Genomic DNA, 26,230 nt, shown 5'->3' on the forward strand with positions numbered 1-26,230 from the left:
ACACCATTTGCCTAACGGGACGTTTCTTATTGGCATGAGACAGTATCTTTATACAGTCTTTTAGGCGTGCTTGCTTTAAAATGCAAGTGTGCATGGCTTCATTTGGAATTCCGCTGCATCTATTTGTAATGTGCAGATTTTTCTTTTGGTTTTCTCTAGAAATGTCACTTTCGCTTTCGTAAGCTCAACTCTTTGTGACCTTTTTTCTTTCAGCCAAAATTGAAATGGAACACTGCAGGCTGAGCTTATATTACTGGTGTCCTGTTTATAGTTTTATATTAATACTTAGGGCTGCATAGAACATTTATCTTCACACTTGAAACCCATTTATTCTAAGATAGACTAATATACTGCTGACCATGGGGCATTGGTGCACTGCCAATCTTATAATCTTGTGATGATGATGATGATGATGATGATGATGGCGTACAGGTGACGATAGCTTGCGATGCGGTGCTCAACTCACCGTCGGCCTACAAGAAGCAGGAGCCAGATTCCTGGGAGGAGGATATCCAGGAGTCCCGGCACTCCAGAAGCCTCAGACAGCAGGACAATGGGGTCAGGATCAGGCCTAGGTAGACCACCGCGCACACCTTCCTGGAAGCTCCTAACAAACATCCTCAAACTGTATCCATTTTAAGTTTAACATGGACAAATCATTTTGTGGAAAGACTGACCTGCCCTAAAGACCTTGGTGAATATAGTCAAAGTTTCATATCAAAGTAAAGTTAGCAGACATTTTGATGATTTTATCTCAAAATACCAAAAATGAGGTAGGTTTAAGGGCTGACTATGCTTCCACGTCGACGCAACGCAAGGACCACGCAGATGCTTCGACGCAGTCGTGAACCTGCTTTGGTTCTGCGTCAGGTTTTAGTAGGCGGATCACAGCCATTGCTGCTGCGTCGCCTCGACAGAGGGTTAAACATTTTGAGAGGCACACGTCAGGCACTTTGCGGTGGACGCAAGTAGGGTCCGCAAGGACATAATGGGTCCGTGAACATGGCCGTGGAACCATAACGAAGCCTTAACAAACAATATCAAACTGTTTCTATTTTAGGTTTAACATGAATAAATCCTTTTGTGGACTGGTAGACTGACCTGACCTAAAGACCTTGGTTGATATAGTAAAAATGTCACAATGAAGTAAAGCTAGCAGACGTTTTGATGAGTTTATCTCAAAAATACCCCAAATTGGATCCTTTTGAACCCCTCGGCGTTCCCTCTCTCCCCGCTCCCCGCCGTGGCTCCCCTCCAGCGGCTGGAAGTGTCAGAAGTGTGAGATGAGGGAGAACCTGTGGCTGAACCTCACCGACGGAGCGGTGCTCTGTGGGAAGTGGTTCTTCGACGGCGCCGGGGGCAACGGCCACGCCCTGGACCACTACAAGGACACCAACTTCCCCCTGGCGGTCAAACTGGAGACCATCACCCCGGACGGAGCAGGTCTGGGACCGACCGGAGAGCATACTAACACCACGCTGACTGCGTACTTTACATATTTAAACAGCTATTTTCAAAAGAAATGAAAAGATTGCTTTGTTTTGATGAAACATCATCCTTCTGATTTAATTTAAATGTATTTCATTCTATTTTGATAAATGTAGATGACATGTTATATACTTCTGCCTGGCGACCATTATCCATTGTGTTTGGAGGTTGTTTCAATGTAAAGTGAGCTTTGCTATTTCCTCAGACGTGTACTCATTCGAGGAGGAAGAGGCTGTGCTCGACCCTAACATCTCAGAACACTTGTCACACTTTGGAATAGACATGCTACAGATGCAGCAAAGGGTAAAGGGTTCTTGTGTTCTCCATTTATCTTTTTTATCACCAATCATCAATATGTCACTCACAAGGTCGGGAAATGTCCCCCAAGTTCTGTGGAAGTTGCCTGGACCCTCACAGATAACATAACCTATATAAATATAAATATATATATATATGCTCTCTCCCCCCTCTCTCTCCCCCTCCCTCGCCCCCAGCAGACGGAGAACGGTCACGACACAGACAACAACAACAGCCCGCCGCGGTCGCGGCCGAGCGAGTGGGAGGTGATCCAGGAGTCGGGCTCCAAGCTGAAGTCGGTGTACGGCTCGGGTTACACGGGGGTCAAGAACCTGGGCAACAGCTGCTACCTGGGCTGCGTCATGCAGGTGCTCTTCAGCATCCCCGAGTTCCAGAGGATGTGAGTTCCCTGTTTGAGGCCTTCAAGGGGACATATCGCACCACCAGGTGTGAGCGGGATTAGCCGGTACAAGCTGTTTGGAAAATCGGCCTCTTCTGACATCACAAGTGGGCGTGTCCACCTAGATGCGTGACGGATCGATGAGCGTGGGGACTTTGGGGTTCAAACCCGGAGCCTTTTGACGGGGAGTAAACAGCTTAATCTCCCAGGAGGGGGCTTGACATGTTGTTGTTTTTGGGCTCCCCAGGTATGTTGGCAACCTCCAGAGGATATACGACTACTCACCACTGGACCCCTCTCAGGACTTTGCCACACAAATGTGAGTACGTTTGCACAAGTGTGTGTGTGTGTGTGTGTGTGTGTGTGTGTGTGTGTGTGTGTGTGTGTGTGTGTGTGTGTGTGTGTGTGTGTGTGTGTGTGTGTGTGTGCATTGATGTTGAACTTGAAACACTGATTTATAATATATCATAAATCAAAAATATACATCTAAATATTACTTAAGGTTCGTCTGCCTATTGATAATTGCTGTTGTTTTGGATTCATTCGTTTTCCGCTCTCTCCTGTGCGTCTCTCAGGGCTAAACTGGGCTACGGACTGCTCTCAGGCCAGTTCTCCAAGCCACCAATGAAATCTGAGCTCATTGAACAGGTGATGAAAGAAGAATACAAGGTATTAGACTGGGTATGTCTAGCCCCCCATCCTGAGTCATAGCCCACAGAAGCATGCTCACGCAAAGTTGTGATTACATTCAATATTTGTATGAGGCTGCCCTGTTCTGAAAATGTGCCCTGTGCAAAGAATTTGCATTGATGAGTGAATGTATCTACAATGTTACTTGCATATTCATTTTGATGGCTGTGCATGTTTTTGACAGATAACCAAACTAAAACGGAAACGATAAAATATCTCTAATAATAGACTAGTTATGTATTTCTGTTCATCTCTGTTCCGTGTAGAATACGGTCTGTAAATATAGCTTTAAATTCTGTTCCAAACAGTCCGGCTCGGATTTCTTTCCAACACAGCCGTCGTTCTGGCAGTATGTCTCCTCTCATGTCTGTACGTCACTATTTTAATATGACTCCATCAATCGTCTTTCTATATTTATTTCCATGGCGCACATTACAAATGATCGTCCATGTCTTCCGGACACTCTCAACTCGTCCTGATTCAAGGCACACTGATGGCGGCACAGAGCTGTTGGACACAGGGAAAACAAGGGAGGCTCAAGTGGGGCCATTAGTGGCTAATAGGAAGCAGCCTTATCCTCGGCCTTCCGTTTAGGCTTTACCGACCACACTAAACAAGGGGGCGTGGCCTCTGTAGGCCTGCCCCTCCCACTTGACATGGCGGGGGGGGGAAGGGGTGTGGAAGGGGGTGATGGAAAGGCACTGACAGCTGCTGGAACATAGTGTGGTGAAACGGGCCACAGGGGAGGAGAGCTGTTGCTGGTGTAAACATCGGAGTGCCAGGGCTTGAGTGTGAAGATTCTCCTGAGAGGAAGAGGCATTTGGTTTTTTCTCTGTCTTTTTGTTCAGATTCAGATTCAGACAGCTTTACTTTGTTCTTCCCTTGAGCCATGGAGTCCAGTATAACAAGTACACTATTTGAGATTGATTAATGCCAAAAAGTATTCACACCCAACTACTTTTACCTATAGTACCTTCCGTCTTTTTGGAATTGACCCCAGATGCATGTTTCGGCACGTGTGATGAGTTCCCATAGAATAATTATTAAAAGGAGGAATCCTATGCTGAACATTTTCATTTGAGAGGGGGATGGAGTTGACGAGCTAAAACGATTGTCTTCGCCTGTTCCTAAAACCTGTTGCATGCCGGATAAGCACTCCGTCTTGTGCTATACATTGAAGCGTATGGTCAAGTGTTATGGTGCGAGTGCGTGACAGTGGTTGCTCTCCGTCCCCAGCACCAGCAGAAGGGCCTCTCTCCCAAGATGTTCAAGGCCCTGGTCAGCAAGGGCCACCCCGAGTTCTCCTCCAGCCGGCAGCAGGACGCCCAGGAGTTCCTCCAGCACGTCATCACCTTGGTGGAGGTGAGCCCCCGGGAGCCCACCCGCTCCACATCCCTCAAGCCTTGAATCTATCGGATCATTTAAGAGACGATTATCGAAAAAGATAACGCAAGATAACACAAGATTGCAAAGCTATTTTAAACAAGAACCTTTTTTGTATCGCTGGTAATTGTAATTTTTCCAATTCGGATTGTATTTGTGTTATCTTAAAGGGAGGCCAAATAGTGTAGTGGTGCAGATGCTCCTACTAAAACGACTAAATGGTAAATTCATAGTGGTATGTTTTCACGATTGTGACAGATCAACTTAGGCCATTTGCATGACAGACTTCGACGGGTAATAGTCCTCATTACTTTAAGTGAGTGGTTGCCAACCTTTGTAACCCCCTTAATTGTCGTCAAGACCTTTCACTGACCACCTTCAATGCAAACGGTAAAAAATAGATATAATAAATAAAAATATGCAGTGGCTGGGTAAAGAGTGCCAGCGCTTGGCACTCTTACCGCAGGAAGGCCTTGGCAAGTGGGAACCAGTAGAAAGGGAGAGTCTGCAACCATGCTAATGCGCTGAATGTGTTTATTTAGCAAACACAAATCATCACAAAAGCATCAATGTAATACAAAACAATGGAAATGGCATGATCGGAATACACAAAGCAAAACTGTTATACTAGCAAGCCATAAAACGATATTTGCCTAACAATATTTATAGTACGTTTATTTTGAATGACCTATATTTATGATTGTAAATGAGTCTCATGTTCCACTTGTAGTACTCTAGCGCACCACCAGGGGGTACGTGTACCACAGGTCGAAAAAACCTTCTCTAAATGATACTGTAATATGACTGGGTTTAGTTTGACCCCCTGGTACACATTAACGGCAGACCCTCGGTCAGTCCTCAGAGAAACACAGCTCACTGCCCCCCCGCTGGGCAGACATGTACTGGTCCCATGGCCTGACTTTCTCCATGGGTCTATACATAGCTACACCCCCCCACCCCCACCACACCCTATCTGTTACACACACACACACACACACACACCAGATAATGCTTCCTCTTCTGTCCCGGCGTGACAGAACATGCCCAGACCCCCCCCCCCCCCCCATCTCTGTCCTTGAGACCCGATGGGACAAACAAACACTCCCGCCTTATTGGTCGAAAGAATTGTCATTTGTTGCGATTAAGTGTTGGGTTGGAGTGGAGAAATGGGAATACTCTTCAACATTGACACAACATTTGGTTCGTCTTTGTTTAGATTTCCTTACATGTGAGGAATTCATTTGTTTTGTTTAACGACGGCCAACAACTGAGAATTAGAATTTGCAATTCAGATTTTTACCGTGCCAAGTGGATGTCAGCATTCAGTGGCTTTATTTATACGTCCCTTGAACCCGCTTTTCCCCGCGCCCCAGTGGAGTTGAGGGTATTTGTGGGCCTCCTCCAGCTGTCTGTGACCCAGTACCTTAGTCGGACCCTCCAGAGATAGAGCTGACCAAACGCCTCGGGCCAGAGGAGGGCAGCACAAATACTCCCCCCACCCAACCACCAAAGTCAAATTAAAACATGTGCATCAGCAGTCTATGAGAATAGACTCTTCCTACCAAAGAACCAGTAATCAAACAGAACAACATAGTGGCAACCACCTCTGGCTGTGCAAGGGTTAGGGAGCGTCCATTAATATGAATTGGCTATGCAAAGGTTAGGGAGCGTCCATTAATATGATTTGGCTGTGCAATGGTTAGGGAGCGTCCATCAATATGAATTGGCTGTGCAGTGGTAAGGGAGCGTCCATCAATATTACCACCAACTCTTTGCCTCTGAGCAGTTGTAACACTGCAAATGCATGAGGACAATGACTCTCTCTATCTCATCACACACGCCCAGACGGACGATCAACAGCGCTGACGATCTTGTAATCAATCATCTGTAATCAATACATGCCCCCCCTTCCCCCAGAGGAACAGCGGCGGCTCGGAGAACCCGAGCGACGTCTTCCGCTTCCTGACGGAGGAGCGTGTGCAGTGCTGCCAGACGCGCCGCGTGCGCTACAACCAGCGGGTGGACTACCTCATGCAGCTGCCCGTGCCCATCGAAGCAGCCACCAACCGGGGTAAGGGCCGGAGCGGAGGGGGGGGGGGGGGGGGGCGGGGATCCCTGATCACAGATCACAGCCTTGATCAGGGATCGTTGCTCTGGCCTGGGAAAACCTCGGCGGTCCAGGATTGAAGGATAAGGACGGAGGAGGTCTGACTCTGGAGCCCCATGGGGTAGAAGGGTGGAGCCATGGTTCTTTGGGACTCAGCAGGGGGGCCTGTCGTTGAAAGCAGGTGCTTGGTTTTCATTAAAATTATTTTTTTGTAGTATAGAGCAAAGGTGGAGGTGCCCCTATTTTATATTGTATAAAATCGTGTTGCTTATAAAAACCAAGCCAATGATAATGTGTAGTGCAGTATATATTACAATTCTTTGAAGAATGAGAGTTTGGGATCAAATCATTTCGGGGACCACCTGCATTAACTCTGCGGATCCCCTAGGAGTAGCGGCTGCACCTTGTTGAAGATCTATGGTATAGAGACCTCTCCATCTTCTTTGAGTTCACTGGTTGATGAATGTGCTGTTCGCTGTGTGGGGACTGTCTTTAGGGAGGTTCTTGTTCTGTGTCGGGCAGTTTTTTTTTATTTTTCTCAATTGAGTGACCTCAGTCAATAGTTAGGATGCTGAAATAGAATCTGAAATGTATTCGGAAAGACGATGATCACAAGTATTTACTCACTCGTGTCGCAATTATCATCGGGATCTGTATGTACATATGTGTGTGTGTGTGTGTGTGTGTGTGAGTGTGTGTGTGTGTCGGTGGGTGCTAACATTGTGTGTCCATGTCAGTGTGTACGTGTGTGTGTGTGTGTGTGTGTGTGTGTGTGTGTGTGTGTGTGTGTGTGTGTGTTATGTTTTGTGTGTGTGAGTGCTTGTGCGCGTGGCCGTGTTCACGTTAGCGGGCAGACTCGTGCGTGTGTGATGCTGATCCGTGACCTCTCCTTCCTCCAGAGGAGCTCCTGGCCTACGAGGCCAAGCGCAGGGAGGCGGAGGAGAACCAGCGGGCCCCCCCGGAGCCGGCGCGAGCCCGGGTCCCCTTCGCCGCCTGCCTGCAGGCCTTCACGGAGCCCGACAACGTCCCCGACTTCTGGAGCTCAGCGCTGCAAGCCAAGTCTGCCGGGGTCAAGTAAGCTAGACCCCACCCCCCCCTGTGTGGTCCTGAATCTGTTTACATGAGGACAGTGGAGCTCAGTGGTTCCTGACTTTTGACCCTAGTCATTAAGAGCTTTCGCGGACCACCTCGTATGCAAACGGTGGGAATAGATTAATAAGTATTACTCCTAGACGACCGTGGGCCGTGGGAAACTGTGGCAAGAGAAAGCAAGGCTGCTTTTATGCTTTGTTAACGTGTTTAGCGTTGTTATTTTTTGCAAACACTACTATTGAAGTAACAACCAACCATAATGCTATATTTACTGAACAATGTTTGGAATATACACATTTTACAATTTCACATTTTCTGTTATTGAAAATGTGTCTATTTCAAGGATCGAATCCCGCATACCAGCTGCAGTACCTTCACATACCACTAAGGTCTGGTAGTCAAACACCCTTATGACCCAGTCTATTCACTTCTATCCGTAGGCATCACTAAGAAATATAACCGTCATTATGCACGGGTATCGTGGTCACATTGGATCAAATTGTTTACAAAATGGACTTTACTGTTCTCTGTGTGTGTGGGTTTACATGACAAATTGTCTCTTATTCTCTCTTCAGGACTTCCCGTTTCTCCTCCTTCCCAGAATACCTGATATTGCAGATAAAGAAGTTCACATTTGGCGTGGACTGGATTCCAAAGAAACTGGGTAATTCACAGAAATATATCTATGTAATATATATACAATATACATTGGTTTAAACTCAAGCCTCTTTCCCACTCACAAAATATCCACTAACACCAGCTGAGATCAGGCCTATGTCTTGAGTGGGAAATGTTACATTTCCAATGTCACCGTAGTCGCGGGAATGTATCAGCTCCTGCTCCGATCGACAGTCATGGAAACGTGACACTCTTGCGGACACACACATTTTCGCCCCCATACGCCACGATGCTATGACGCCGTTGAGGCTCCGGACGTTGGTGCGTAGACGGACATCAACAAGACGCAACGGCCATTTTGACCACATGACAGAGTTTGAAAGAAATACTGAATAAGTAACAGAGATAAAAACAAAGTATCCAGTGGAACATGTTCACTGCCCTCCATACGGCCCTCTTCTGTGGCGTGTAAACTTCCTTTGTGGGTTTTCCCGCATTTAATGAACCTAGATATACGCACTAATTCTTATGGAAAAAGGGTATACCATAGCTCTAGGCTAACGTTTATCAAGTGGTGATTCGGACTAAGGGAAAAAAAATATTTTAATAGTTATTGACGTGGTAGAGGTAGGATATGAATATTTTATTGTTACCTTATATTTCCCTCGACCTTCCTTGATGAAAGCATTTTGAACCATCATGTTTTTGCAAAGCCTCTGTATGTCGCCAGTAGATGGCGCCATAACACTGCGTCATATGAAACCCCTCGGCTTACACAACAGTCTGCCCTGCAAATGACCTCACTGACTCAATTTGTTTTCAGTCTACCTCAGCATTGCCTCCACCTGTGCCATTATCACACTCGCACTCTTTCACTGTACAGAAAGTGCTGTTGTTGGTATACTTCAAACAACATCAATTTCCTCTTTGAAGTAAATACATAACAATCAGGAAACGTAAAAAATTGTATTTATTTGTTAGTCCGGTAGATCATCTGCATTGTAAAACATTTGGTAGAGATGATGATGATTAGGATTTAAATTACCATGTGATGTAATTATGAAATTACAAATTGCATCAGCAGCCAACCACTGCCTTAGATAAACACCAATTTGCATTTATTTTAAGAAGTCACACACCGAAACAATACCAGTGAATCCAGACCTCAATCCATTCTCCCTCTCGAAGATTCATCGCTGACTGTTGTGGTTTGCGTGCAGACGTGTCCATCGACGTGCCAGACTTCCTGGACCTGAACCGGTTTCGAGCCACGGGGCTCCAGGCGGGAGAAGAGGAGCTACCGAACCTGAGCCCACCCATCGTACTGCCAGAGGACACCAGAGGTACAGCGCTGCGAGCCCACCCACACGACACAAGTCCCTCACAAACCGGTCCCCCCCCCCCCCCCCCCCCTAGCGCATCACTTTGTATCGCACGCACACAGTGGGAAAGTATGATTTTTCTTTTTTCATCCCGGTCATTTTCTTTTATCAGGTTTTGTACCGTTTGACTCGACAGTATAACGTCAGGGTGACCGGCTCCGGTGAACCGGGAAATCCTTTTCTAATGCCTACTCGTTTTCCCCTGCCCTCCTGTATCTCCTCTGGGGAGGTATTGAGTAGAGTGCCTACAGAGAGGCTTTCAAAAATCGATAAGCACACAGCAAAAGAAAGCTCTTCGAAGTCCTTGTGAGTTTGAATGACTCTCCATTGGATGACCTCCATGGGGCAGACCCCCCCCCAGCTGGTGTGGTTAGATCAGATACTGCTCTGTCTGTATTTTTTTCACTCTAGCTTTCTAATTGTTCATTTGTTGCCTGAGGATTATGCCGATTAATTAGAGGGCTCAGAGTACCACAGCTCAGAGTTTTCATTTTTTATCAATCTCCGAACATCAGAACTGCTTTCTCTCCCCACCTCTCCTGTATGTGTCACTCTCTCTTCCTCTCCCTCCCTCCCTCCATCTGTCTTTCTCCCTCCCTCCGCCATTATCCCGTCCCTTTCTCTCTTTCTCTTTTATTTATCTATACATCATCTTCTACTTCTACTTCTAAGCTCAGTCATCAATTTGTGGGTTTGAATCCTCCTCATTCACTGTAGAAACTCCACGTCGTTCTATCTTATTATCTGTCGTGTCGAGTCCCTGCTTCCAGCCCATGATGCATGAGACAGCATCACATCAGAGCGCTCCGACAGCATCTGCTGCACCTCTGGCCGCTAGTCATTAATGAATACACTCCGTTGCTTCTTTCTTTCCCAAAGTGCTACATTAAATCCCTCATAATCTCCAGAGCACGACTTCTTATAGAGTAAACAGGCTGGATTTGAAGATAGAACGGAAGGACACAAGCTGTGTGTGTGTGTGTGTGTGTGTGTGTGTGTGTGTGTGTGTGTGTGTGTGTGTGTGTGTGTGTGTGTGTGTGTGTGTGTGTGTGTGTGTGTGTGTGTGTGTGTGTGTGTGTGTGTGTGTGTGTGTGTGTGTCGATGTTTTGGTACGGAACACAGTGTTCTTGGTCTGTCATCGCGGTGCTAAATGAACAGTGTTCAGAGAGTGTTTCACTGTGACTCGCACCTGGTTCCATTTATTGTATCCGTCATACTTCTACTCAATTCTGACAGTTTTTTTTTCTGACTATGCAAACCAGGGCGTTGTATGAAAAGGCTTGAAATCTCATAATGCATCTCATAATGGGGGGATATTATTTATCAGGATGAGCCTCATTAGTCTCCAGGGTTCCAGCGGAGCGTTGAGCCTGGTTCTGCAGCAGCAGTGATTAATGGTGGCCCGGTCAGGCGCCTGTCTCTCCCTCACACGCTCTGCTTCTCCTCCCGCTCCGCATCGATTACACGGACCCTCGGCTGGCGGTGGCGTCCTCACGCGTGCGTGGAACGCAACACGTCTCCCATCCGTCACAAAAACAACCGGTTTAGAGAGTACCGGGGCGGGCGACAGGGGGGAACAAAGTAGATCGAAGAAAAGGAGAATAACGACTGCCGTTGCTTTTTACGGATCTCCGAAGTGTACATGTATCGGAGTCGGAACAGTGGCCGATAGAGCAGCTTGGGGTCCTTACAGGCTGCGCTACAAAACCTAAATAGCGATAAAACCTTTTTAACCTCCAACCTTTCCTCCGGGAGTCAAACACCCTACAGTGTAGGGTATTTGACTCCCGGAGGAAAAGTTGGAGGTTCAATAGCTTAAGGTCCACAGTCTACCTGTGCGCATCTTTGAAGAGGCCTAAGCCTGACCTGCTCATTACTGTATGTGCTTGCGCTGCAAGTCAGCTAAATGACTTGTATAAAGTTTAAAGTATTAATAAACTAATAGTTCTCCCTCTCTTTGTGCTCCTCTTTCAGACAACTCCATGAGTTCCCTGGACTGTGAGTATCTCTCTCCTCTTCCTCACCTGTTTAACTATAGCTCCCCGTTTGCACCCGGTGCTTTCCGCAAGGCACGCAGAAAACTATTTCAGTTTCGCCGAGCGGCGGGGACAAATGCGTTGGCGCCGGCCGGCCCCCGACGGCGTGAGCCTCAGCTGACGCCGTGAGCCTCAGTCCCCCGTCCCCGTCCCCGTCCCCCGAGCCAGGTTCATCATCGGGAGCTGGCTTGGGCTGCTCCCCGGCCTGGCTCCTTCCTCCTCCTGATGAATCGCTGCCTAAAAACAGATCAAAAAAATAAATAATAAGACTCCCCGAAGGCGGATTGTCCGTTTGTTTAATGAGCCCCAAACAGAGATCTCTTTATTTTTTCTTTACATATTCAGTGTCAGCAATATAATACAGATATGTTATTCTTCTCTCAAAACGGCAATTACTGTTAACTTTCTCTGCTCAATAGATTCCCTATTTCTCCATTGTACTCCAGTATCGGACTTAGCTCTGTCAATTGACCGTTATCATCATTGGATGCCGACCAGCGATTCGCCGGCGGCAGCCTCCGTCTATGCATGTCTATATTTGGGCTTCCTGTGTCCCCAGCCCCAGAGATCGACGAGGCTGCAGTAATGCAACTGGCCGAGATGGGCTTCCCACTGGAGGCCTGCCGGAAGGCGGTGTACTACACGGGCAACATGGGGCCAGAGATGGCCTTCAACTGGATCATAGCCCACATGGAGGAACCTGGTAACGCCACCAATCAATGCATGGCCACACTGGCTATGAGCACATTAGTTCTACTCAGTTTGATGTACCACATTCAAGCCTCTTCTGAGGGGGGGCGGGGGTGTGTGTGTGTGTGTGTGTGTGTGTGTGTGTGTGTGTGTGTGTGTGTGTGTGTGTGTGTGTGTGTGTGTGTGTGTGTGTGTGTGTGTGTGTGTGTGTGTGTGTGTGTGTGTGTGTGTGTGTGTGTGTGTGTGTAGAAACATCACCCAAGGAAGTGTTTATACAACACTTTTATATTGTCCTGTTAAGGAACTTCAGAGTGGATAAAAGCAGAGAAAATCCCATTAGTGCAGTTCAGTTGGTTGATAAATGCTGTACAGTGTGCAGTCAACCCTTATAAAGTAACAAGGCTGGGTCTATTTAAGGTGTCTCTCCTTAAGTAAATGATGTGTTGGTTCTAGGACTTTCATTTCCTGCGATTGCACTAAAACCAACCTGCATTTCAGAGACTCTCGACATTCGTTGGCCAAACTCCCATGAATAGATTTGAGCCCGCTGCAAATAAAAGTCACACCGAGGGCAAAAAAGCTCATTATGAACGATGGGCACTTTTATTCGAACGAGGCCCCATTTGTCGACTTAATTCCATTCCAATTTTCCATCGCAAATTCTGCCAAGGTTGTACAGTTTCCCTTTATACTCTAAGCCTCGTGCTTAAAGTACGGCACAATGGTTGGAAAGGTCTGCCTTTTGAACTCAGCACAAAGTGGTGGTCTTGTGTGAAAGAGAAAAAGCGAAGCTGTTGGGGTTTCTACGAAGGCGGTAATCGGAGCGTTGAGCGAAGCGGAACGCCGTCACCTCCTACGCAGAAGAAATAGTACTGTATCTGACGGTCAACCGTGTGTGTGTGTGTGTGTGTGTGTGTGTGTGTGTGTGTGTGTGTGTGTGTGTGTGTGTGTGTGTGTGTGTGTGTGTGTGTGTGTGTGTGTGTGTGTGTGTGTGTGTGTGTGTGTGTGTACAGTTTTTCTCTTGTTTGTGGATAATAGGAGAAGTCACTGGCTTGTCCGTAATTCATGTGGAAGTTGCTTTGTTTAGTGGCTTATTTTGGTGTGGCTTTGTTCGTGTTCTGTGTGTCTAGATATGGATGACTAAATCTTGAAACATAAATTCCTTGACGGCATCTGTATTATTTATTATTTGTATATTTTATTTTTGGGGGAAATGTTGATGAACACAGAATACACTTTAACATATCCATAGATTTGTATTATTTTTAATAATCATATAATCTTTTCTTCATAACAACACGTATAAGTCAAAAGCATGACGGGGACCAGGGGACCCGAGCTTCTGGAGAAATATCGATTTAAATCCAGTAAAAATCCACAGACTTCAACAGATTATCCGACATCTTGTTCCTCTCCAGACTTTGCGGAGCCGCTGAGCCTCCCGCCCTCCACGATAGAGCTGCTCCCCTCCTCCGCCAGCGAGACCGATCCCTTCGCCGCCGCCGCCGCCGCCACCGCCACCCCGTTGGACAACTCGCCCCCGGAGGAGAGCGTCGCCATCCTCACCTCCATGGGCTTCCCCCGCAGCCACACCATCCAGGCCCTCCGAGCCACGGTCAGTCCCCTCACACCCCCCCTAGCCCTGGGGCCCCACAGACACCAGGAGGTGCCCGTTCATCACTTACACCCATTAGCAATTGACCTTGATATCGCTGCGACTGGCTGAGGATGAAGGTGTGAAAATGAAAACACGAAGTAAAAGTTATTATAAGGTTGTTGAAATTGGTTTTTACATCCTGACAGCAATAAATAACTTATGGGCAATGAAAAAGAAGGGGAAAAAAAACCGAATTCTGTATCTGCTATAAACCTGTTAAAATGCTTACCAATCGGAGACACTGTGCCCGGATCTAAAGAACCAATCACAAGCCTGCGCGTTCTCTCCCCTCTGTGTACGAGCCTGAGCCGGCCTGAGCGCGTTCACGGAGGGCAAAGAAAGCGTTGTTGTCATAGTAGTTCATGACAGTGGACTAGACCTAGTGAGCCTACAACGTTTACACAATGGAAGAGAAACAACTGAAGTTACCACTGCCACCGTTACTTGCCCCGGTTCATCCTTTTAAAAAGGCAAGAAAAAGAAAGACAGAAACTGAAAAGGCAGCAACAAAAAAGAAGTTGGAGACTGCTCGAGGAAAAACGAGAATGAATATTGGATTAGCTTTTCAGCGATGGCGACAGCTGAGGGAGTTGAATGGCCTGAAAAGTGACGCAATGGTTGCCGTTGAAGTAAGCCGTAAGCAGCAGCAGCGCTCGTGCACGGCTCTGTGTCGAGGGGTGGGGGCAGGGAGTCCTGAAGGGTGGGGGAGGAGTTAAACGGAACTCTGAAGAGAAGCTCATTTCAAATCATGCTAGCTCTCTCACATCGTACAGTATAGCTTTAAGGGATTAATAAAGAATGTTTGATTGTGTATAAAAAAAAGTAAGGAGTAGGAAGAAACCTTGTTATGGACAAAATAATGTCAAGTAACGGCCAGAAGTGAAATTGTGGCAGATTAACTATAGTGCAAAACAACGAAGTGAACAAAAGTCAGAATAAAAGTATCGCCCACAGAGTGAAAAAACGGACAACGAGAAACGATGAGTCACTCTTATTCTCGATAATTAATTAAAAATAGGAAATACTAAAGCAAAGAAAAAACTACCGAAAGCAGCCAAGACTGGCTGACAGGTGTCCTTGTGTGCGGACGGCCAGTTGGAATAAAAAGCAGTTGTTTGGTTTAAGCCCTGGTCGGAACCCCGGAGTGAGTCCGCTAGCGCCAGCCTGATGCTCAGTGCTGGCCGCGTCGACCGACGCAACTAGAGCGGAGGAATCAGCAGCTGCCCAGGCCAGCAGACCATAATAATCCTCCTCAGTGGCTGAGCTGCCAGTAGGGCCACAGCGGGGCTCTGCGGGCCAGTGCCAGGGGTAGGGGCCACATGGTTCCACCGGGAGACCACATGGGCGGGCCAGGAGGGTCGGCCATTTTGTCAGCACACACAAAACAGTAATAGCTGGACGATGAAGATACAAGGAGCTGGGATGTCTCGCTCTTCATCCATATGAGGAGGAGGAGGATGAGTTGTACCTGTCAGATGAGGACTCTTTGAGCCCTGGTTTGAGGATGTACAGCTTGTGACCATGGCAGCATGGAGGGCCATCGGTTTCCCAATGAAAAGCCTGATGCATAGGAGTCTTTTAAATGTATTGATCATTATATCTTTTCTATTTGTATTGTATATTGTATAGAAGTTGTATATTTTATATAAGTTGTGTTACTGAGACTTGATCTAAATCATGGAAAAATAATCGATAAGCTAGTTGAAATGACACATTGTAACTTTACGTGTCACCACTATCTAGCGCCAGTTACAACATATTTTCAAAACTCGACTTCCCCAAATGCCAATTAACACCTGAAACTTAACAGAAGGAAACTATCGAATTAGATGCTGTAAGACTTCTTTGCACAAAGTGCATTTTCAATTAAAGGCTCTGGAAGACCCTACTCTGCCAGTCTAAACCAGGTTCAGGATTTAAAAACAGTCCAGTCCCAGCTTAAACGTACTTACTTGCGTCATGTTTGCTAAATCTGTTTGGAAGTTGGTCTGCTGTTAGGGATGGATGCTGTTCTTTTCTTAATGCTATATGCACTGATTTTAAACTGTAACATGTAATTGGACAGTGCTTCTGAAACTGCCAATGTTTCTTTGAACTTGTAAAAATAAGCAAATACATAGAACAAATAATAATCAATAAGTAAATAAACCCAAGCATCTAAACCATATATCATAACAGGATACCAGGTATCTAAAACCATTCATCATAACAGGCTACCAGGCATCTAAAACCATTCATCATAACAGGCTACCAGGCATCTAAAACCTTATATAACAATGTGGAATCTATCGGAACGGATCTAGCAGCGTATTCAGTTTGCTGCAATCTGCAACCCCGCCGCTAGATGCCACTAAATCCTACACACTGCACCTTTAATCTCGGCGGCAGTTCGATGACTTGCATGCATGACCTGCTACCATGAAATGAGATCCAAGTCTGAACAGGGACGAGTGCTCGAGGGCCGAGACGCGATCCCCGTTCCTCATAAAACAAGCCCTAGATGCTGCCCTGCATGTGGCCTCATCCCTTGAGCAACCGGCAATTTGTCCCCAAGCGCCCTCGATGGTATGAGGTGTCTGCTCTCCTCCCAGCGCCTACAAGCGTCACAGAAGCAGCGTCACTGCTATTGCAGCTCGCTCAGGTCAAGCGGAAAGATCTGGATGTATTCAATGGGGGGCGGGGGGGGGGGTCATATCTGCCCCTCCGTCATCGTCACCATCTCCACACTCAACTTATTCGGGAGTTGCTCATGCGTCCTTCATGTTTAATATTAATAATGAGTGATCATCACGTGTTCTCGGTGCATCGGAGTGATCCGCAGACACAGTCCACAGACTCTGACTGTTCCCAAATGGCGGCAGATTCTCTTGTTTCAGCCTGCCACACACACACACACACACACACACACACACACACACACACACACACACACACACACACACACACACACACACACACACACACACACACACACACACACACACAGAGCCATTGCCAAAAATAGATCAACAGAACCGCTAATATGCTGGACAGAATTAGATTTGTGCTTCCTTGTTTGCCCCTCCCCCCCATTCCTCGAAGCCCAGTGCTGTGGATGATTGGGTGGGGATGTTTTTTCGGGGGTCAATGTAAACATGTATCTCTCCTGAGGGAAATGGAGGTGCTAGACAGCAGGGGTGGGGTGGGGGGGGGGAGGCTGGTCTATTAATGGCTCTGAGACTAAGAGAGAGTGGTGTTGGAGGAGGTGGAGAACGAGGGGGTCGTGTTAAACGGTAGTGAAGCCCGATGGGCCGCTTAGTTTGGAAAACGAGACCGCCAGCGTGGCAAGCCCCCCCCCCCCCCCCCCTAGAAGCCACACCTACCCCCCCCTCCCCGTTCTCCTGCAGACATTCCCTTGATTCACGCCTCTATTTGGGAGTCGACGCAACGAGCTGAGGGGCACAGTTTTATGTTTTATTCCCTCAGCCAGATGGGCGTCTTTATTGGATGGGTGGCAGAACGGTGGGACGGTTTCGGAGGAGGGAGCACGAGCAGACGTGCTGGTGGTTTTTGTCAATGGAGATGAATAAAGAGCCACAGAGGGTTTAGTCGGGACAGCCGGCCGGTCCAAGGGTAGAGACGAAACGGGTCTCGTCCACACGATGGAGGGCAGGTCATCCTGCTGAGGCCGGCCAAGTGGAAAAACTGAAAAATTGAAAGCAAAAAAAGTATTATTTTGATTATGTTTCATGTCGTTTTGAATGAAGCAGCCTCTTTATTCAAGGGTCTGGTTAGGCTGGGTTACTTGAATACAAACTGACAGATGAGGAGCGATGGGGGGGGAAGATACACAGGTGTTTTATTAGGTCAGAGTTGCTTCCACACCTGCTGTTTGGACTGTGAGACCGTTCTATTGTGATGCCTGACGCAAGCAAAGCCACAGAGGGAAGAAAGAGAAAAAAATATCGACTGATAGTTGTAGTGTTGAATAGTGAACTAAAATATCAGATTAGTGAATTAAAATATCAGATTATGGAATCAGATTTCTAAGTTCCTTGCCATTTCCGGACTGCGTGAGATCCGCAATCGATCGATCCACATTTGCAGTTTCATGCATTCATTCTTCCTGTTCATTCATTCACTCTTCTTCCTGTATTATCTTTTCGTTCGTTCAGCTGCAGTCTACAATAATCTTTGTAAAACAATGAAGTCAATATCTTTATGTATAGCTTCTAACTCCTACTCTTCATTTAGAAATATAAGCATTGACAACAAATAAAAAGTAGTTTTACCAATTCAAACACTGATAGTACAAATAGTGCTACAAGAACACTAAAATACTGCAAGTACTTTCTCTTCAGTAAAACTATTGTAATTGAAGGACTATACAGTAAGTGCAGAGTCCCAAATATGATGACAAAATGGTGGCTGATTATTTAAGTGTGTGTGTGTGTGTGTGTGTGTGCGTGTGTAAGAGATTGTTCCCTAATGGTCACCTGGTCCGTTCCCCAGAACAACAACCTCGAGCGAGCGCTGGACTGGATCTTCACGCACCCGGAGGAGGAGCAGCAGAGCGACGCGCTGTCAGACATGGCCGACACCGAGCCCACCAACCAGGCCTTCTCATTGCCCAACTCCCACAGCGACCCCACCCTGTCTCCGGACCCCGAGGCGGACGCGGCCGGGCCCCGCGTCAAGGACGGACCGGGACGTGAGTGGCTCCAGATCTCTTTACTTTCCTTTCTACTTGTTGATCAGGTTAAAGAGTCACTAGGCACCAGGCCACTGCTGGTTAGTTTGCTGCCATCTTCAGGGCGAAACCTGTTTAACCTGGACTCGTTAATATTTGTATTTTTTGTATTTTTTTACATATTTTACAATATTCTGTTGCTTCAGAATGATGTTGAACACGTATAACATAGGGTGTATGACGATAGCAATGTCAAGATGGAATGTGATATCCATAGACCAAATCGGAGGTATGAGGTACTTAAGGTGGACTGATTCCGTTATTAATCAGCAAACTGTGTGACCCACATGTAATGGGATCAGCAAGTTTTACTGATTCTGTTTGAACGTCCTTATTCCTTCTATTTTCCCCTAGGTTACGAGCTCTTGGCCTTCATCAGCCACATGGGGGCGTCCACAATGTCCGGTCACTACGTGTGTCACATCAAGAAGGAGGGAAGGTCAGCACAAACCCCACGCAACACCAACACACTCCCATTTCATCGCCTCACATTGTCCCTCGCATTGTTTCACTCACACCTTAAAGGTGACATATTATACCACCAGGTTTGAGTGTGATTAGCTGTTACAAGCTGTTTGGAAAATCGGCCTCTTCTGACATCACAAGTAGGCGTGTCCACCTAGATGTGTGCTGAATCGATCGGTCTACCAGCCTACCCAGTGGACTGTAGCAAACAATGCTCATCTATACATCTAGGTGGACACGCCCACTTGTGATGTCAGAAGAGGCAGATTGTAACGGCTCATCCCATTCACCCCTGGTGGAATAATATGTCACCTTTTAATGCACCTCCATAATTGTTTGATTCATTATATTTCTCGTTGACTTTGGTTCTGCCAGGTGGGTGATCTACAACGATCACAAAGTGTCTTTGTCGGAACGCCCTCCCAAAGACTTGGGCTACATATACTTTTACCGGCGCTTGTCCAGCAGCTAGAAGAGAAATCACCAGAACCAGTCTCTCAGCCACCCCAAGTCTGCCAGAGCCCCCCGCCCCCACCCCCCTGGAGAGCAGCAACCCTAACCCTAAGGACACCCTGTGGAGAGAAGGCCCCCGAAGCAGAACCACCATCGCCATCCCCACCACCACCCTTCCACAGCCCCAGTGTGTGATCCACCATGGTGGAAGGCCTCTGCCCTTAACACCAGCCAACACGTTGGCTGCTGCTCCCCACAGCCCGAAACCACTGGAGAAAACACGGAGAAAGCGTTCAAAAACCTGCTGCGGACGGGAAGTAAAAGCAAACACGCTTTTTTGGTTTTTAGTGTAGTTGTCGTCGTTTTTATGTCCTGCTTTAAATGGATGCTTTTGCTTTAGGTGCTTTCCTTCTCAAACTGTGTAGGTGGGAAAAAGAAAAAAAGGGATGTGTGCAATTTTTCGGTTATTTGTGTGTGGTTTACACACACTGAAACATATCCAATCCGACCCTTCACTCGCTATGCCTTCAGTCCCCGTAGCGGGATTATAAAAAAAACAAATCGAGTTACACTTGATGTAATGCTTCACTGCCAACCCACAGAGGCTAAACAAAATGGCAGCCTTTAGCAACCAAACACTACAGTATAGTCAATTACCGTATTCTTTTTTCTTTTTGCCCTATGGCATCAAAAAAACACTGCAACAACAACATGATTTATTCAATATCCGTGCCGACAAAATCCAGTGCAGAAGTGAGGCGACGGCAGAATGCTGACTGTGCATGGGTCCGACAGTTGCATAAAAGCCGGTGAAAAGGTCATCCCTGCACCGGAGGCGGGAATGGTTACGGGTGTTAAAGTCTTGTCCGGACAACGTTCACCTTCAAATAACAGGATTAAAATGAGGTAAATCAATCAAACCGTCATAATTAGAATAAGTAGATCGGATGCAACTGATCTGCAAAGGATGATTTACACATGTTTGTATTTTTCTTATGCACTTGATGCATTACAGCCCAACCGATTTCACAAATTACAACTGTAGTTACTACAGGTGATATTCCCAGCGTTTGGCTAAATTAGCTACCGTATATATAACGCCTCTTCGACTCGTAATCAACCCTATGCAATATGCAGTGAGATCCGTCTCTCAGCATCTCGAGTGTGTCTAATCACCCCCGGTGTAAATAATTAAAGAGCTGCGTGTGTCTCGCTGAAACAGCGCCGTTCCCCTCAAAGACACAAGAAACGAGAAACAACCACGGTGCTGCTCCACCTCAGTGATCTGATGTCAACCACGGAAACCCTGCCTCCTCCCGGGTTCCCTCCGCTGAAATGTGCTCACCTCTTACGTGTCCCTCCTCCGAACCAAACGTGTTTTCCGCTCGCTGGCCATGCTCTGCAGGAGAGCGGACAAATCCTCCTGTGAGTTTTGTTTGCCAACCAATTGTTCAGTCCTTTTTTTGTCTCATCAGCTTTTCTTCTTAAGATTGCTTATCACTCACCGGTATCAACTACAACCATCACTGACCGTAACTGAACTAAAGCAACGCAAAAATGCATCCAAAAACCATAACTGTCTGTAAATATTGGAATAGTGTTTTATTCTATCTATTTTGACATTTATTCACTCCTAGTGGTTAACCCGTCTTTAAGGGGGGAAGGCATGCATTTAAGTTGCTGTTTCGGGAGACTCATTTGCCGGAATGATTGTCCCCGTGTGAACATGAAACACCTGGAGTTATCCAGGAGCAACCAATTAGTGCACGCAGGCAGCGGTGCGCTCAGGCTCCCGTCTCAAAACCACTCAGGTCATGGAGTTTGGTAATGTCATTAATTTTCTTCTTTCGCTGGGAAAATACCTTTATGTCGTGAAAGAACAACTGCATAAGGTTTGTTCTATAAAATGTTCTATTGTTTCCTGCACACTGTTAACACCTCTCTGATGAATGCTTAGTATATGAGTCGGAGTACATCGTCACTACTCTTCGTCACCGAGTTATACTTAATGAGTACTCCGGTAGCCTACCGTGCATACTTTTTTACAGTGTGGAGTTCAAACGGTCTCCCTCTCTCTATGCAAGTCCCACGTAAATCTGCACCCACAGAAACGGAAGTAATAGAATGCACATTATGTTCCGAGGGTGTTTCAAAATCAACGTGCTAAATTATGTTATCAGCTTAGGGCTTCCCTCTTCGTTTCAATGCACCTTCTGTTCTCTCTAGGCCTAGTTCCTGTGCTTGGCTACTGTGTTTATTATGCTAACACTCATAAAGTATAAATATCCATTTTCTTGTTTCGGCTTCCCCTCAGCCTCAGGTTTTTTTTTTACTGAACTCCTCTTTGTCTCTCGGGTTGTGAAGGGTAAATCACTTTCCTTTTCGGTCACCAAACTCGCCTTTTGTACCGACGGCTTGTGCACTAAATGTAGACATTTAGTAATTTGGATTGTACAACTGTACCTTGTGGGAGTTGATTAGACTTTTTCATTAAACAAAGTTTCAAAATGGTACTATTGTCATTTATTTTTTGTTGAAGCCATGTCTGAAGTTTTGACTACATAAAATCCCTGAATTGGCGATTTTAGTTTACTTTTTTTTATGTTTTCATCTAAATATTGCTGTTGATACAGTATTTCACTAGTGCAGGTGAATACTGCTGTCATGACAGTATGTACTATGCCTTGTAATACTGCATACCTGCAATGTTTGGATGGTTCAATAAACACAAATGTTATTGACTTGTGGCACTGCTGCTTTGTTCGGAATCAAAAATGTTGCATGTTGGTGAAAACAGAGACATTAATAAATGGACTGAATAACAGATTTTTTATTTTTAAAAGATTACTTTCATATTGTATATTTCAAAGGTGCTACTGTGTTTCCTTGTGGCTGGGTATACAGGTAGATTAATATGCATTATAGATGCTTAAGTAAACTAGTAGAATATAAATGCTAACGTCATTTCTTGCATCAAAATCAAGGAAATCTTAATTCTAGTTGTTTTGATAAGTAAAGAATTCTGAAGACAGGTATATGTACTTCATGTGGCAGATAAGTAGAATAATGGACAAAGGTCAATGTATTGTACACAAGATACCGTGCTGCCCAATGACAAAAACCCACCCTATAAAGCATGTATAAGTAGAAAGTACCTGGTAGTTCTGTTTATTTAATCTGCCTAGTATTATCTATAAAATATGCCTTTCAAATGATATAGAGCATGTTATGACTGGTATAATGCACCATAACATTCAAGTTAATAACTTTTAAGTCCAACATATCATCTACATGAAGTTACAGTATTGTGCGTGCTATAACATGCATGTGGTAATGATTGCATGAATGAGTGTGTTCATTATTTGATGCTAACACACCAAACGATCCTTGGTTGTATTTGATGTTCAGGTCTTCTGAGAAGACACGGATTAGAGACGACTGAACAACTTGCTTGTTGATCTCATTTTAGATTGTGTCGTGACTGAATAGCTAATAGTAATGATGTGATGTTCGTTATGTTAATCTAGTTTTGACATACCTTAAAGGTTTTGTCAATGTGTTACTGTAATGTTTGAAAACAGTGTGAGAACTATATTTGATTGGTTGTGTATCTTGTGTACAATATATAGACTGAATATATACATACACACGCATACACACAAAATATTTTTTCAATGTCAAATTTGAAAGTGCATGGTAGAAATATTGCCGGGTAACTGTAAGGTTATAATTCATGTTATAGGTTAACTGGGAGATCAAGAGAAAGCACTTGGTTTTTGCAAGTTCATGCATGAGAATTAAAAGAAAATTAAAAAAAAACGGCAAAAAAAAAACTGAGACAAGCATTGAGGAACTGGTATGCATCAACCACGGGCCAGTTCCTCCTTCAGGCGCATGCTAAGTCAGTAAACCTGAGAAGGTGTGAAGGCCTGTTCTAGCTTCTACAAAAACAAGACATCCTCTTCTTCAGGCATCTTATCTGAGTACACATCTGCGGGGCTGCTGTGCACACGGTGTTGATCAGAGAAAAGCCAGCGTTTGGAAAAAAAAAACGACCTCTTGTTAAAAAAATAAAGTATTTTTAATTTCTATTGAACTACAAGTATCTAAATTTGAAACCGCAAGAAAATAACAAGCAAAGGCCTAGCAGCCCATAGGAAAATGCGTGTGTGTATTAAAAAAAACGATTTATGTTTTCAAGCTTTGTTTCTAAATCATGCTGATGGGGCAGTTAAGATTAGGAAGGGGATGACAGAGGACAGACCACATGTAGTGTTTAGATACAGGGGGAATACTCAAGCAACGTCTTGCATCGTCTCCTGTTCGCGGAAGACTTCCAGGGAATCATTAGAGGTGGATTTGGTCAACGGCTTGCTTGTGCCAAGACATGTCCCAAAGCCTTGCTTGGACACGCCAGGTTTCTAATCTGTTTCTAATGCAGGCTATTTTAATTTGAGTCTCATTCAATTAAGTGTCAAAGAGCAGAAACCCATATGACTGAGCTGAAGGCATTGCAAGTTGTCTTTAAAGACCAAAAAAAATCAACCGTCTAGTTTATAGCAAATTCAACTTGAGGATCTTTGTAGTGGTGTTCTTTTGAAGTGCAACAATTATAATGGACACCAACATCTATTTTTGTGGGTAATGTTACTTAAAAAAATATGGTGCTATTGCAACAAAGATCTGCATGATAATTTGTCAGCTCAATGTATTCGCTCAGTTGGTGCCTTTTGAGTATCTTAAGTCCCTATATTAAGTCCCTACAGAATAAAGTAGGTTGCATACACCTATCTGTGCTGGCGGCTCCTTCATGTGTAAACCTGTTCTCTTTAAGACTGCAGCCTCAACCCGCACCCATATTTTCCTATTTTGCAGCTCAACTGTCAATACTGGCTTACTCGATAGTTAATCTTGGTCATTGACAGAGATACCAGCGGTGAAGACTTTGATGTTCAATGGCAGTTTTCTTATGTGTCCGGGAGTGAAAGGAAGTCTTTGAGCTTCTCCAAGGCTCAGAGAAAAATATGTGCCTGGCCCTGCAGGTTTAAAGCAAATCTGACAGAAAGCTTTGAAGCCTTGTCATTGCATTTGATGAAACCGAGGTAAGGAACAGCAGCGCCACGCCATAGTGTGACAGGACAAAAAATACACCTTTTTAGTGTGGGGGCTGCCTGTCCCCTTCCTGCTCCTTAAATACATGATTCTGAATCTACTGGAAGTAGCTTTGGATAAACATGTCTGCTAAATGGTTAAACAAAGATTGGCTGCTGATGCTGAAATTGCATCATAATATGTAATGCTGCCTAGTGCCTACTAGTTCGAAAGTCATCAGAGATTAAAAAAAGTGAACAGGAGTACCTTGAATCGGTACTATTAAGAACAACTTGTAAAGGGTTACTGATGCAAATGCAATTTTTAGTGTGCAATCTTTTGATTTAGAAAGCGAAAAAAGCTAAACAAAGACATAAACAAAAAAACAAAATACTAAAGAGTGAACGAAGCTATGGTTAACGAAGCTCAAAGCTAACGAAATTCACTCCAGCCCAAAAATGGCTTAGCATTTTGTTTTTATAAAAAAACTTAAATAAATATTATTGTATGCATGCGTTCCAGTGAGGCTCGCTCCGCCCCTCCATATACGATGAGCATAGTCCCTTGAAGTGCAATGAGAAACTATTTGAAGGTCATTTAAATGTCCAATGTCCCACTATGGAAATGACCTACGCATGCAATGTTTTGAACATGGATGGGTAAAAACCAACAAACAGAAAATGTCCCAGTTCATGCGTTTCCTTGTCCACTCCCTAAACACTTTCCTCTAAGGTGACATTGTCCTGAAGTAAGTAGTTGGATCCCAAAGTCTAGTTACGTTTTTTTTTAAATTCTTTTACAAAACATCTGCTCTGTACACGTGATCAAAATAGTTCTCTGTGACGTCTTCCTCCATCTCCTGTCCCAAAGCCACACTTCTCCTCCGCGAGATGAGTGGGGCTTTTAATTGACGGGTTCTCTAAGGCATTGCTTGTATAATCTCTGCCCGTCCTTGTGTTCTTCGGGGAAATCACCATTTACAGTGCAGCAGAAATCCATCTCAAAGTCGCCAATTAAAGCATCAACCTCTCCTACGAAAACGGCTTCGAAAAAATATATAGAACCGTGGGGTGTTGTTTTTTAAAACCACCGTGCAAAAGGAAGCACAGTCATTCCCTAAAAAAACTGTCCATTCTTCAACGAGCACTTTGGACTCTCAGGCTTGGGTTTGTTTTGGAGAGACGTGGGACTGGGTTGGGAGGGGGGGAGGGGGTCTATCCTATGGTGACTAAACCCCCTCAAATGTCCAGGTTGAAGGCCTTCATGAGGAGATCCAGGTCTCCGAGGTTGGCCGCTTGGAAGAGCTCCGGCTGGTCCATCATGGACAGGGCGATCCTCAGCGCGGCCCAGATGTTCCCCGACATCACCTGGTGGGACAGCTGGTGGCTCCTGCTCTTCCTCTGCAGACTCAAGGCCGTCAGGAAGTTACCGGCCGCCTCCCTGGAGCGGACAGATAGACGGACAGAATGCCTGGTTAGTCTGATGGTCCAACACTGGTTGTTGCATTGGTGCGACATCGGTTAGCGGTGGCATGTCACTGGTTCCTTTTGTGGTTTAACTGTAGCTAACTGTACCTATCCTAGCGAGGAGCTATTTAGCAGTTGGCTGCCATAGGATAGGGCCGGGGAGCCACCTCCAGATGAAGTGCCCTT

At 45.6% G+C, this 26,230-nt stretch overlaps 2 protein-coding genes across 9 annotated transcripts in view; one reads left to right on the forward strand and one right to left on the reverse strand.

The window, feature by feature from the left end:
* The window catches only part of usp13 (ubiquitin specific peptidase 13), a 30,093-nt gene extending 7,865 nt beyond the window's left edge, over positions 1-22,228 (forward strand). Inside the window, exons 5-21 of one of the 6 annotated variants that reach the window (XM_060067338.1) lie at positions 433-575; positions 1,259-1,443; positions 1,694-1,791; positions 1,983-2,185; positions 2,433-2,504; positions 2,761-2,866; positions 4,112-4,237; positions 6,176-6,329; positions 7,265-7,439; positions 8,033-8,121; positions 9,296-9,418; positions 11,432-11,455; positions 12,053-12,196; positions 13,602-13,798; positions 18,332-18,530; positions 18,924-19,008; positions 19,410-22,228. In XM_060067338.1, coding sequence (XP_059923321.1) covers positions 433-575; positions 1,259-1,443; positions 1,694-1,791; positions 1,983-2,185; positions 2,433-2,504; positions 2,761-2,866; positions 4,112-4,237; positions 6,176-6,329; positions 7,265-7,439; positions 8,033-8,121; positions 9,296-9,418; positions 11,432-11,455; positions 12,053-12,196; positions 13,602-13,798; positions 18,332-18,530; positions 18,924-19,008; positions 19,410-19,506 — 2,220 coding nt within the window. In that variant the 3' untranslated portion in view covers positions 19,507-22,228. The remainder of the gene's footprint in view (positions 1-432; positions 576-1,258; positions 1,444-1,693; positions 1,792-1,982; positions 2,186-2,432; positions 2,505-2,760; positions 2,867-4,111; positions 4,238-6,175; positions 6,330-7,264; positions 7,440-8,032; positions 8,122-9,295; positions 9,419-11,431; positions 11,456-12,052; positions 12,197-13,601; positions 13,799-18,331; positions 18,531-18,923; positions 19,009-19,409) is intronic. The other 5 variants (XM_060067340.1, XM_060067342.1, XM_060067339.1 and 2 more) reach the window with 5 other exon arrangements.
* A 65-nt stretch (positions 22,229-22,293) lies between these two features.
* The window catches only part of pex5la (peroxisomal biogenesis factor 5-like a), a 67,239-nt gene continuing 63,302 nt past the window's right edge, over positions 22,294-26,230 (reverse strand). For all 3 annotated transcript variants that reach the window (XM_060067351.1, XM_060067350.1, XM_060067349.1), the window contains one exon: positions 22,294-26,018. In XM_060067351.1, the coding sequence (XP_059923334.1) occupies positions 25,817-26,018 (202 nt within the window). In that variant the 3' untranslated portion in view covers positions 22,294-25,816. The remainder of the gene's footprint in view (positions 26,019-26,230) is intronic.

The sequence above is a fragment of the Gadus macrocephalus genome, chromosome 12 (genome assembly GCF_031168955.1).
Source record: "Gadus macrocephalus chromosome 12, ASM3116895v1".
Lineage (NCBI taxonomy): Eukaryota > Metazoa > Chordata > Actinopteri > Gadiformes > Gadidae > Gadus > Gadus macrocephalus.